The sequence below is a fragment of the Dermacentor silvarum genome, chromosome 8 (assembly GCF_013339745.2).
Source record: "Dermacentor silvarum isolate Dsil-2018 chromosome 8, BIME_Dsil_1.4, whole genome shotgun sequence".
Classification (NCBI taxonomy): domain Eukaryota; kingdom Metazoa; phylum Arthropoda; class Arachnida; order Ixodida; family Ixodidae; genus Dermacentor; species Dermacentor silvarum.
In genome coordinates this window covers 34101366-34114624 of record NC_051161.1, presented here as the reverse complement: position 1 = coordinate 34114624, position 13259 = coordinate 34101366, and the positions used below count along the sequence as shown (strand labels likewise).

The window sequence follows — 13259 nt, the reverse complement described above, 5'->3', positions numbered from 1 at the left end:
GTGTAATACTCGTATACACAGTGATATTCGACGATTCGTTCGCGCGATCGAGTTGCGGCACGACGAAAAACGTCTCGCGCACGAAAATGGCAGCTAAATGGCGGGTATCTTGCCTGTCATACAATTTTGTATACCTTAATCTACTAGTCAACCACGCACCCACCTCTCAGATCGTCTACAGCATTTATAATTTCAACAATTTATGAGCATGTCTCGTGCCAGTGAGTATCTAAGGGGACACATCTCGCGAGAGAATCGACCATCTTTTTATTTCGGAGAGAACGGGCGCTGGTAAATACTTTGTGCAAATGAAACCATCGTGTGCATATGGGCTGTGGAGAATGGAACCGCTACAGAGAAGAAAGAGTAGAATTCTCTAAACGTGTTCTGGTGGCGTTCAATAAATTTCAAATGCCGGTCACTCTGTGAAAGCGTAAAATTTTGGCCGAGTCTGCCGCTGAAACTCTATTACGACTCTAGCCAGCGCTTTGTGCCAAAGCCCCCCGGGCTTCTTTCCTTGCTAGTTTAAGCAAAGGACACTTATTGAAGAGCCTTGTGGAAATGAGACTGGCTGACAGCATGATGAAACGCGCGAACAGTGCCGCCGGCGCTTTTGTAAGGGAAGCGGAATTCTATTACGGGATCGAAAATGATGGATTTCGAACTCTATTTGAGATTCTCCTTGAAAGTCCGCGGTCGCAAAAACGAAGCGCTCTGCGCCGGCGGTGCTATGGACGACAGATGACCAGGCTGCGTTAGTGACTCCAAATTTAAACATCTGCTTGGAATGCGTGGTTACAGAATAAATTATTGAATTCATTGGCAAAAACACAGCACAAAAAAGACACGCTAAATGATTGAAAACGAGAATAGCTCCACTACGGTACGTGAATGCTAGCCCTGTTTGTTCTTTCTTTTGAACCTCTAATCGTAAGTAAGACATTTACTCTTAAAGGCAAGCATATTTATGCTCAAGTTGGAACACAATTAGACGATGAAAGAAGCAATATGTCTATAACAACAGAGACCACAAGTCCTTGAGTGTTCAGCGCTTTGCATAATAATGAGCACGTGCATAAAAATGTGATATTTAAGTAAGCAGGTGCTAATGTACTACTTTTAAAAACAATTTTGGCCAGGCAATGTTTTCACACTGCAAGCCGATGTTGTAGAGAGAGAGAGAGAGAGAGATAATGAGATGGGAAAGGCAGGGAGGTTAACCGGAAGGTAGATATCCAGTTTGCTACCCTGCACCGGGGAAGGGGTAAGGGGAGACAGAAAGATAAAGAAAAATGCACACACATAGAAAGAGAGGGAGATCAGAAAAAAAACACACACACAGGCACACACACGACGTTGTAACTGTGGTAAATCCTTATGAGAGCAATATATTAGCAAGATCTTTCCAGAAAGGCCTTCGGTTTTAATAACACGGTTCTCCCATTAGAAACAGCAACTTCAACAACGCCGCTGACAAAATTACCTTCAAGAGAAAAAAACATCCCTCATCGCAAAACCGGTATACGAGTATTCTAATTGGTTCTCAGAAAACTTTCATAGTCAAATAAAAAAATAAACATTCTTTGGAGAAAACACTATCAGCATGGTAATATTTTATTGCTGTCGAATTTGTTCTTTGTATGTTAATTAAGACAAAGCAAAACAAAGAAATCTGATGAATAGTAAGGCGATCAGATACTTAGCTTGCGTCTTAGGCCACTTACTCTCTGTACATGACACGATTTTCTCAAAAACCGGAGCAGAGCTTTGTAGAAATTTGTAGAAAGTGCCACAATGCAAAATTACATGCTCGTCGTATATGTTCGTAACACTAATTAAGGTGAAAGTAAGTTATTCGATGGCACACGCCTCATATGCGCGAAGTTGCAGGATTTTTTGGGTTGAAGTAGTATGTAAGATATGGGCCAAGGAATAGCCTACACTGAACAAGGAGCCTTGGCGTCGTTTATGACAGGGTTACTATGCTCAGCTTATATCTCATACCCGGAAAGACTGTTTGTTAGCTTAAAGCCGCGGGTGCTAAGGTAATGTTTATAAACTTTGCATATCACGGTTAGGTATCGCAATGATTTAATGTTGAAATGCTAAACAAAATTCTGTTCATAACAGGTCGCCGACTTTCATACCGTATTTGTACCTTTCCCTTCAGCAAATATAAAAATAGCCTTGTACTTACGATTATCACGTTAGTACGGTTGAGGATGTTCTGCCCGAACGGTTGAAATTTTTCCATGTCTCGGAGTATGTTCCGAACTGTCTGGTTTTCCGAGTCAACCATTCGGTAAGCAGTGATGTTGACGAAGTTGTACTGGAAATCTTCTAAGTTGTAGGCTTCGATGTCCTGTGCAAACGGTGCAAGAACTTTTATAAGAGATTCAAATGCGAAACGCTGACCTTTTGAAATGGCAATGGTGTACGCTTTCCGAATACAGTCAGCATAGATACACGTGATAGCAAATGCGACGCCAGAGCAATTCATAAAATGTTACGCGTTCGAACAAAAATGCGATGCATATATTTTCAAGTTAATATTTACCGCTTATCCGAGAGCATATTCTCTGACGTGAGAGCAGCACAATTTTATCTTTTCACGGATGATCTATGTTCACGTTCGGTATCGCATTAGTGCTTTGTTTCTCTCTCTTGTATAGCTTCGTGTGTTAAATTAACGAGTAATTTACTGCACGAGGTTTTACGCAAGGATTCGTGAAACCTTGTCGCTAGCAAAACTTCATCCGCATGTTTCTAACATAACCAGAACATTATTATTTTTGTATCTTGCGTCTTATGAGGCATAACTAAACGTCTTAAACAGTCTTGCTGCTATCAAATGTTACGAGCTCCAGAGAAATTGACTGCGAAGTGCCTTCACACTCAAGCAACGCGTCACTTGAAAGTATTGAGCAAACAGCGCCGACTTGATAATTTTGTAAAGTTCTATGTACATCGCGTAGATAAAATATATCGTACAAAACTGTTTCCATTCTTAATTTGTGAAGCTATACTGAGACTAACGTCACACTTCGAAATGAGTTCGAAATGAGAAAGAAGGAACGACACGTGTGATAGGCATGCCTAGTTAACAGGGCTGAAGTTTTCAGTGCGCTCGTGTTTCTGAGGTCCACGGGCCTTAACAAAACTTTGTAAATATCTCTATTGCTTATGTGTGTGTTTGTGACAGCATGTGCTATATGTGTGTTTACGCGACCCCTGTGTATATCATGACTGTCACCCTGCACCTGGATTTGCCTGCTAGGCAATCAGCCACACTAATATCTCAAGCGTAACCTAGCATAACTTTAAGGTTGGTATATATATCTTTCAGTGCGCTGACGGTTAAATTTCTGTCATGCTGTTTTAAAAGCAGCAGGACATCCCGGCCACCAGCAGCGCATCGTTTTCATTTTTGATCTTGGTTTTAAAGTGTGCTGCCAAACGCCAGAAATAACTGCAGTATATAATAAACTGCCATAATATAAGCTTGCTGCTTATACATTCCTCTTGTATCCCATAGATGACTATGGCATGCTATTTTAGGCAATCGAAGCGCGTAATAAAGCGTCTAATCAGCCAAGCATCCCGTTTATGAAGAGTTGTCTGTGACTGCTACGACAAGTTTTCCTCGTGCAAAAAGCTAATGTGCATATATGAAAGATTACATTGTAACACGTATTAAAGGACTCTAAAAAATTATATGACTATGCCCTGAATTTAATGGCTGCTCTTTATGTTGTGGGAAAGCGATCTTTTGAGCACATAGTGGCTTTAAAAAGCAGCATTCCTGCAACTGAAATAAAAGTCACCAAGGCAGTTTTCGGCAGTCATCTACAAGCAAACATGTGTTCACCGAGCCACTTGCAAATTCATATTGTGTCTGCTGACCTGTATGATGTCAATTTTTCTATTAAAGATACAAAACAGAGCTTTTTATATGAGAATGTTCATTAGTAAGTTCGATGATCTCTTTAAGTGTGCCTACATAAAGCAGCCTGCCCGTCTGTTTAAAAAAGTTTTCTCTATTTTATTCTTGCATTGGGCACTGCAAGCATGCCTTCGTAAAACGATGGTTATCTTATCTCCTTTTACCCCCAGGCCATTCCGCGCTTTGTACACAGTGGGATACATGCTTAGAGTTGTTGCACGTGACAGGCGTTTCATGTGTACTTACGTAAGTAGCAAAGTGGTAGTGGTATTTGTAGTCGTTCATCTGGATTTGCAAAATCTGAAAAGAGAAACGAATGCATTGAATACCGAGAGAGTGAAGGTTGTAGAAATGACACCCGAAAGCTCCCCCGTAAGCTCACACATTGTCTCATTCATAAAGCTTTCAACACAACGCTTTCACAGCGCTGAAGGGGCGCGCAGTTTCGGCAGCCGGATAGCACTAAGTGCTGACTCCCTCCCAACATTGTCTGCTTCAATGTGCTTGTGGTTTTCAGCGCCTAACGGAAGTTCATTCGTGAAGCTATGTTATATTTTGCATCGTGAATATGGCAAATGTTTAAACTACTGCCACGTAAGTTGCTTGTCCCTTATAAGAGCAACACCACGCATTTTATTTTCGCATTCCTTTGTCACTATAGGATATGAACCGTTCTGCAATGCCCGATGAGCAATCACTTCGGGTTTCAGGAATAATTAAACGATGCAACACAAGAGTTTATATTCTGACACATCGAAAGGATACCTCAATAAAAATACAATGGAATGTTTTCTTTATTTTAGTTAAAAACTTGCCCTGAGGCATAAAACGAGGAAATGATCTTATATGTAAATTTATGGCTTCTTTCCTTCGATAAAGTCCCGCAAAGACATATGGTGTGACCATACTAGCGCAGGTGGTAGTCAGGTTGACGGCTGGGAGGCAAAGTCAGACATAATGTTAACACAGCATCTAATGGGGTCTTACGCCCTGAATTTGCAGATTGAGCTATTGAAGGATGCCGCACAGCTTCGGCGTCTGATGGCCTGCCCTTCTTTCGATATTCTGCCCTTCTAAAGTTCACCCACATCTAAGCACAGGGGCGCTTTTGCCCTCCGCACCCATAGGGATGCGACGGCGGCGGCGTTCTGCAATCGATCCCACCGGGTCGTGGCAGCAGCAAAAGGCCAAATCCACTTAGCAAACAGCGGAGGGTAAAGTTAAAAAGCAGAAGTTACATAGCACTCGCAGTTAAATGAAAACGATGATCCGTATGGGGCCGAGCGAATGCGCTTTTCAAGAGCAATAAAAAAAACTCTCATCGAAGCTAGAAGAAGAAAAACATATCCGGAACCGCAGGAACGATTTCTTCGAAGAGTGCGGTTGCCTTAGGTGCTTCTTCAAGAACAAGCTCGGTGTCCCCGCCGATGCCCGCCTTTGGTGACTCTTGGAGAAGCCCGTTCGGCAGTGGAGCGCGGTTGCTTCAAAGAACCGCGCTTTCCACTTGAGCCGGTACGAGAACAGAGTGCGCTCAATTGATCTAGTCAATGGCGAGGCGCGCGTTGTGTGCGCGTGGGAAAGAGGGGGGGGAAACGACATACGTGTACGCAATAAAAGTCACAACGCTGTTAGGAAGTTTCGCTTGGAGACCAGTCGTCGTCGCGAGAAAGAAAGACGGCGTGGAGAGCAAACGCCTAATTAACTTGACGATTGCCGTCCTAATTGCTGGCTGTGTAGAGAAGAGCGAAAGAGGAGAGAGCGAGCCACGTATGAAGCAAGCCTGAGCACTGCGCGGCTATAGAGTGGGATTCTAAAGGCGCAGTTTAGCAAGAAAGAAGACAGAGAATCGGAGGGAGTATGAAGTAAAAGAGAGAAGGGCAAGGGGGTGGGGTGGCGGTGAGAGAGCGCGAGTCAAAACATGCGAGGATTAAAGCGAAGCGAAGTGTTCAGGCCACAGGCACATGAACTGCCAGTAAGGTTTCTCGCTTCCTGTGTTCCCAAGTGTGTAAGTTAAATGCATACGCGTGTGTGCGCGTGCGTAACTAACGCGACCGACCCCCGCCTACGTTTGAAGAGCAAACTGCCCCAAAAGAAAATAAAGAGAAGGGCGATTCGGGGGCAATTAACAGGTGCCGTACGGTGTCGGGAATGCCAAATTAAGTTCCCTTGTTTTCTTTTTTCTTGTTTATTTTATTTTTTTTTTTTTTGGGGGGGGGGGGGGCGAAGTCACAAGCTACAGCTGGCTCCCTGCTTTTACGTCCACAGAGTGAGGTCGTTATTCCTGTTTGTCACCTAATCAAAAACGCAAAAAGTGAGAGCGAGCTCAGAAAGTGGAGGCGTAGAGTGGATACACATGTACTAAGGTTTTGTTGGTTGTTTGAATATTTTTCTCACCGGCGTCTGTGCGAATCCTGATACTTCTAGCGCCACTTCCCAGAACACGGACCTGGTTAGGTTACTGTCGCACATTTATATTCATTGAAGTGACATCAACGATATATATTATCGCCCCTTTTGGAGTGGTGTAGATAGCCTGTTGCTTCATGTTTTCTTTTAAAAAATTTATCTAGTGTTTGCTGCTGATTGTTCCTACGAGCAGCTGTAAAAAACGGGCCGCTTCGTAGACAAGGACACAGATGCGCCACATAACTTTGTTTATGATATGTGTCCCGTTTCCACATGGGGACGCTACCCTAGCTTTTCCAGCAATTTGTCCTTGCCACTGCTGACTTTAGTAAGCTGGGTGCATGCAAATGATTAGAAAATTGGGAGACAAATTTGATTTTTTCGGAAAAATACAGCAACGCCAGCACCTCAGCGATTTTGTTATTTTGGCTAGAAATTGATCGCGGAACGTTTCACAAGTGCACATGTGCTGCATTTTCATCTTCATTTCTTCCGCGCGCAGCATCAGAATGGAACGGCCTTTCCCACCAAATTGCAGCAATCTCTTGTCCATCAACTTTCCTGAATGGTGCAACCGATTTTATTTGTTAGTGACGTCATGTGGCTATATTGTAAACCCACCACTTATGTAATACTTTAAGAGGTCTTTAAGGAAATAAAGTGATGTGATGTGATGTGGTTACGGAACTGTGAATACGCTTGAAGGTTGTTTGAGTGCATTTCGCTAAACGGCAACTTTAACGCATTGGTTACACGTAAGCTATTACAGCGAATATGTCTTTGACTTTCCTTGCATCTTCGTCTGTTGTTGGTTATTTGCATGTATTGTCATCGCTAGAAAGTTGAAATCAGCCCTGGTATTCGGTTCACTTAAAAAAAAAATAGAAACAGACTCGGCCAAACTGAGTCAGTGACTCCCCTATGCAGCTAGACTGCAATTAGCCCCCTTCGCAGGACTTAACCACTCAAGTCATTCAACCGAACACGACACCGTTCTGAACGCCCCGTTCTTTCACGATTTTCCAATGCCAACTGAACCAATCTTTTAAGTCCACTGCAGGAAGAGGACGAGAAGCAGGAGGAGGGCTGTTGCCTGCTGCAGGCGGGCCTAGCCTTGCAAAAACTACCGCCAACTGCTCAGCCTGAATGCTACCTATCAACCGCGATACGGTCTGAAACACTTCGCAGTACAACTAACAACACCAGGTACCGAAATACGTTGACACGGAGTCCAATTCGCTGCGTGTTTTCTAAACCACCACGACCCATACGGCTCACCATTCACTTCCCAACCCAGTATCCGCAAAGGAACTTTAGGAGCAGCCGAAGCGCCTCCCTCCTAAATATCCATTCTCTTCGCGGGAGCAAGATACCACTTGCATTTGTGTGTGGTGCCGTCTTGCGCTTGAGTTCATCGATTAATTTCTTACGTCCTGCTTGAATTCCAGGACAGGTTAGTATGTAATGTTCAACGTCACCACTGCAGTTATTACGATGTCACGTGAACTTTAGGCTCGTCATTCGCAGAGAGAATATAGAGACGCTTGCGTAAATAACGCAGGCACTCGTACCGCTCTGAGGAATGCGGTGAGGTTTTCGGGTCGCACGTCAATGATCATGCTGTAGATTCCGCGGCTTTTGATGTCCATCAGCGTCGCCGTGAAGTTCTCTGCTCTTCGAAACAGGTACTGCACGTTCTTGGGTGGAAACGGCCGCACCAGCTCCTGGAGGCTGATGAGTGCTGCGAATTCAGGCGAGAGAGACGCAGTTATATTCTCAGCAGCTACAGATGACAACAATGATTAGAGGCACAGTTGCGGTGTTTGCTACTAGGTCAAGGTGCAGACAGAAGTGTACAATACAGGTGACGAGAGGTTATACGTGTCACCCGACTCATGAAGCATGTGAAAGTATCCCATCAAATAATTTCTTTAAACATTTGGCCACTTTCTTCCTTTCCGTTCTTTTTTTATTTACTCCTTCGTTCATTCGCTCGCTCGTCCGCTCGCTCGTTCGTTCGTTCACAAATATGTGAAATGCAAGTGGCAGTATTCGCATAGCAAGCAAAAGGCAAGGAAATTGCAATACGTCTTACGATTGCTTGCTAGATGTAAGGCAATCCTTTTTGTGTGCCTGATATTTGCTTTTTCATAATATTTCTAAATATTTCTACATCGTTCACATCGTACGTAAACAAGGATGCGCAGTTTTTCTTAGAAGAGAGCAGGGGCTAGATTAATTTTTCCCTGGGAATGAACACGACTGTTATTCACGAAGATATGACAGACAGTCAGTATGGCCAATCGTTAGAGAACAAGCATATGAAAAGTCGAGTAGATTCAAATAGTTGGGTGTGATTGCAAGAACTAAATGTACTATGTAACTGCTCGTACTGCAGTAAGCAAATATGAAGCAACGTTCTACCCACAGGCGATATATGCTTCGTGCGAACCACCGCATGTAGTACATTGAAGAGGTGAAGCACCGCTGATCGTGATCATTACATCTTTCGGTCGCATAGGCTCCCGGAGCCGGCCACACGGCACTGGAACTCTCATTTACCACTCTAGCGCACTCGACGACAGCCGAAATGAAAATAAATGAAAATGCCATGGATGATGGAAAGAAGTAGGAAGGACCATTGCGCCACACAGTTGAAGCCGAGAGAGCCGGCCCAACACGTGGTCATGTCGCGGTAAGCTTTAGTGTCTTCCACCGCTGCGCTAGCCGCGATCAGCGCACGTTCTTCCGAATAGGCAATGCGGGAGACCGCAACGTGCGGCTGCCGTATTTGCACGTTGCAACGAAGATGATAAATGCATGCGCTGCACCCGCCGCGGTGGACTCAGTTAGCTAAGGCGTTGCGCTGCTGAGCACGGAGTCGCGGGATCGAATCCCGGCCGCGGCAGCCGCATTTCGATGGAGGCGAAATGCAAAAAGGCCCGTGTGCTTGCAATGTAGTGCACATTAAAGAGCCCCAGGTGGTCAAAATTAATCCGGAGCCCTCCACTACGGCGTGCCTCATAATCAGGATTGGTTCTGGCACGTAAAACCTCAGAAAGAAGAAGAAATGCCATGCGCTGCAGTAAACGAACGAAGTTCTCAAGCATACCAGGACAAAACGTGCACAGAGTGGTTGGCAAGGGACCCAGACAATTTCGCGTCAGTTAAAATCTACCGGGAACCAAGAACAATGGGCCGAGTCCACCGAGCCTTGTCACGTGTTGGGCCGACATTTGGGGAGAGAAAAAAAAAAACACCGCCCAAGCACTCCGTACAGATGGTTAACCAGCGAAGCTGAAACGTGCGGCCCCGTTGTTTAGCAGTGGGTTAATCCCGACGCTGTATTGAAGCGTTTCTCAATTATTGGTTACATGTTTGTGTTTCTAGTGGAGCGTAAGTGCCAATGGCGGTTGGATGCTGCTAACCACGACGCCGAGCTAACTCGAGATATCGAACGCATGCGACAACGGCGAGCCGATAAGGCGACGTTGCGGGCAGAGCAGCGTCAACGTGGCAATGGCGGGAGCGCGTTCGGCGGGGCGAACGCCCACCTTCGGCGGGAGTTTCTCGAGCGGCACTCTGGCACTTTGGCAACGTCCACGTTGAAATCGCGAAGTGGAACGCAAGCGCCAATGGCGGCGGATGCTGCTAACCACGACGCCGAGCTAACTCGAGATATCGAACGCATGCGACAACGGTGAGCCGAGGAGCCGGCGTTGCGGGTAGAGCAGGTACGACGCAGAGAACGACGTCACTAACGGCGCTGCCAATGGCGCGCGCGCTTGCGTGCGACGTAGAGAACGACGCAACTGACGGCGCAGCCAATGGAGACGAACGCTTTTTCGTTTCGCCTAGCCATATACAGCTTGCGCTGTAAAAGTGAAGGGGATAACTTCACGGAAAGTTTCCTTGCAAAGGCAGGCTTCGTGACATAATGCTCCCTCCAAGATTATTTCCTTCCACGATAGCAACACTCGTAAATAAAGAGATAAGGCAACATGAAAAGACCCAAGCTTGGCGATAGTTCGTACCTGCTGGCCCGTTCGAGCTTGACCATGCCTGGTCATCGCATTACGATCGCCGGAGTTTACTATTTGCCGATCTCGGGCACATTTTTCTTGTGATAAGCGGCCGGAAGCGTCCTCGCGAATGTGAATGGCACCTTTCCAATTATCAACGCCATTCTACATCCTGCTCCTCGCAGCATGCCTACCCCTTCAAAGACAACATTTTGTTTATTCCTAGCTCATATAAGGCGAAGAGCCATCCTTTGCATTTCTTCAATCAATCAATCAATCAACCAGTAAATCAACCAATAAATTTATCAATTCATTGCGCCGCGGCCACGCTTAAAAGCCATTGACCGATGAAATATAATGTACATTCCCGCTATCGTGGCAGTTGTTCAAATATAGATCCTCTGTGCACTAGCCTCTTTTTCCTGAAGGTGCCATCATCTGAGAAAAGTTTGAAAGCAAAGTGCCTATCAGGTTTGATAACTCCACTCCTATGGTACGAAAGCTTGTTGTGAGAGTAGGTGTATTCGCGTCGCCGGCGCCGCCGCCGTTGTGTGGTCACGGTATCAAGGTTGTGCATGCGCGGTCCACGCGTATAGGTTTAGACGCTCTCCAGAGACGCGAAGTGTTTTTGGCTGCAAAAAACGACAAATCCAGGTCCCTTACAAAGGTTATACATGACATTCAATTACATCTCAACAGACCCTCTACTGGGGGTAATAAACGGTCAACAATAACGCAAGAGAATTCCTCTAACGATTTCTGTAAGGGGTGGACGCACGATGGCGCTCCGCTCAATCGCCTATGGAGCGCAGCTTTCCGCCTTCCGCCACTTATAATAATAATAATAATAATAATAATAATAATAATAATAATAATAATAATAATAATATTCCGCTTGCGCCACTTGCATCAAAGATGTGCGGACAAACTGCTTTATCCCTACATCCCATCCCCCACTGCAGGGTAGTAAACCGGACGTGCGTCTGGTTAACCTCCCTGCCTCTCCTCTCTTCTATTTCTCTATCTCTCACCCACACATCTGCGTCCTGCTGAATAGCTGTGTACACGTTCTGATATCGGGAAGGCTACGCACTTGAACAATGGTGGCTGCACAAAGAGAAAGCACTAACGTGTCTTTGACTCACAGATATCGTCCTGGTAGAGGACCGCGATGCGTGTCCAGTTGAGGTACTGGACCAGGTCTCGCATCGACTTGCCGGTGATTTGTGGGTCTGGGTGCAGGTTTACGGAGCAGTCCTTGACGTCAGGCTCCAGGTCCAGCCGACTTTCAATGTGTGGGATGTCCAGCGAGTCCGAGAGGGACTGGATGTGCGCGCCAATCATCGGATCGTTGGGCCCGAACATGGCCACCACGCCCGAGCTGATAAGGTTGCAGGCTGCGCAAAAATGCGACGAATGCACGGTGAGCAAAGTTGGCTATCTATGACGTGCAGTTCAGTTTCACTCGAACTAACCTCGCGAAACGTTATCTATAGGCAGTCTACTCAACTGATTAACATTCATGTTACTTGCCATTCATTCATGCCATAAAGCTGACAGGACAAGTTATCACTCATTGCCTTGTCATTATGCTATATCCTGACTGTTCAATACATTCTTCCTTCCACGTCTCCGAATATGCATGTATTATAAATTCATGTATCTAAAAACTATATTTCTTGCTTTTTTTCTTGTGTGGATTAACTGTCGTTCTTTCCGATGCTAGAATGTGATTATCGCTCTAAAGCGCCAACTAGTCATACAAGTCATATTAGTATATTGTTATCCTATGGGATTCGTGGAAAGCAAACTTATTTTTGTGCATACTTCTTTTTTGCATATGAAATATATCAACTTTACACTGATTCATGTTACTGGAAAGTATATTTGAAGAGTTACTTTATGACTGGTAAGCTGTCGAATTGTTCATTGTAGGCAATTTGTAGGAAATAACAAAACAAAGTGTAGAACCATTAGGTTTCTTATGTATAGATGCCTTGTAGACTCCATAATTAATGCCCGTGTATGCAGTTTTTGACAAGGATCCCTAACAATTAGCACAATTTTTTGTGAAAACCCACTTTGCAAGAGTTCCCGGAAATAACTGGTGAGTCAGCTGGTGAGAAAAGAGGGGGGGGGAGGGGGGGAGGGGGGGGACTAAAGGCAACAATTTGAGGACGAGAACAGCTCTAGCAACTGTACAACAAGCTCTAATAGTTCGTTTCTCTGTCTGAGCTGGAAAATAAATGACTTTGCCGTTTTGACATTTCGCAAGGGCTAAACTTGCATTTAATAAAGTAACGACCGAGACGGGCTTCACTGGTGGCAGTGATACATTTCCAAGTACCAGTGCGCCTAGTTGCATATTAAAGAACACTTTCGACAGAAGGTACGGACCCGCCAAGAAAGAGCATTGTGCAAAACAAGCCTATCACAACAATCAAAAATTAGCTGTCAGGGCAAGCCACGACACCCGAATGGTGTCGTAGCTATTTCAAAGAAAACGTTTATTTATGTGACGAGAATTATTCCCTGTAATATTTAACAACCGGAAGCTTCAGCAAATATTTGGTACAATGAAATGAGCGTAGGAACGAAGAATGAAAGAAAAGAAACATTACCGAATATTGAAGCAAGAGGGTTTCTGTTTTCCTTCAGTTAAAAACAACGACAGTGATATGTTTCTTTCTCCCCATCGTCAATCGGTGCAAATTGAACCGCTAAGAAATAAAAAAGCTGCACAACAACTTGAGTTCATCCCTACACAAGACAGGTTTAACGAAGCAAAGGCTCAAAAGCAGGAAATGGAGACGTACACGAAGACCATGCTGGCTGGAGCCACTAAGCCACGAACGCCGTCTAAGCTGTTTGTAGGGACGAGGATGCCT

At 45.0% G+C, this 13259-nt stretch overlaps 1 protein-coding gene across 1 annotated transcript in view; it reads right to left on the bottom strand.

Annotated features, from left to right (window-relative positions):
• Nucleotides 1-13259, bottom strand: part of LOC119461001 (glutamate receptor ionotropic, kainate 2-like) — a 354408-nt gene that overhangs the window by 28427 nt on the left and 312722 nt on the right. The window contains exons 4-7 of the mRNA XM_037722174.2: nt 11517-11768; nt 7921-8090; nt 4190-4243; nt 2198-2362 (exon numbers count right to left, since the gene is read on the bottom strand). Coding sequence (XP_037578102.1) covers nt 2198-2362; nt 4190-4243; nt 7921-8090; nt 11517-11768 — 641 coding nt within the window. The remainder of the gene's footprint in view (nt 1-2197; nt 2363-4189; nt 4244-7920; nt 8091-11516; nt 11769-13259) is intronic.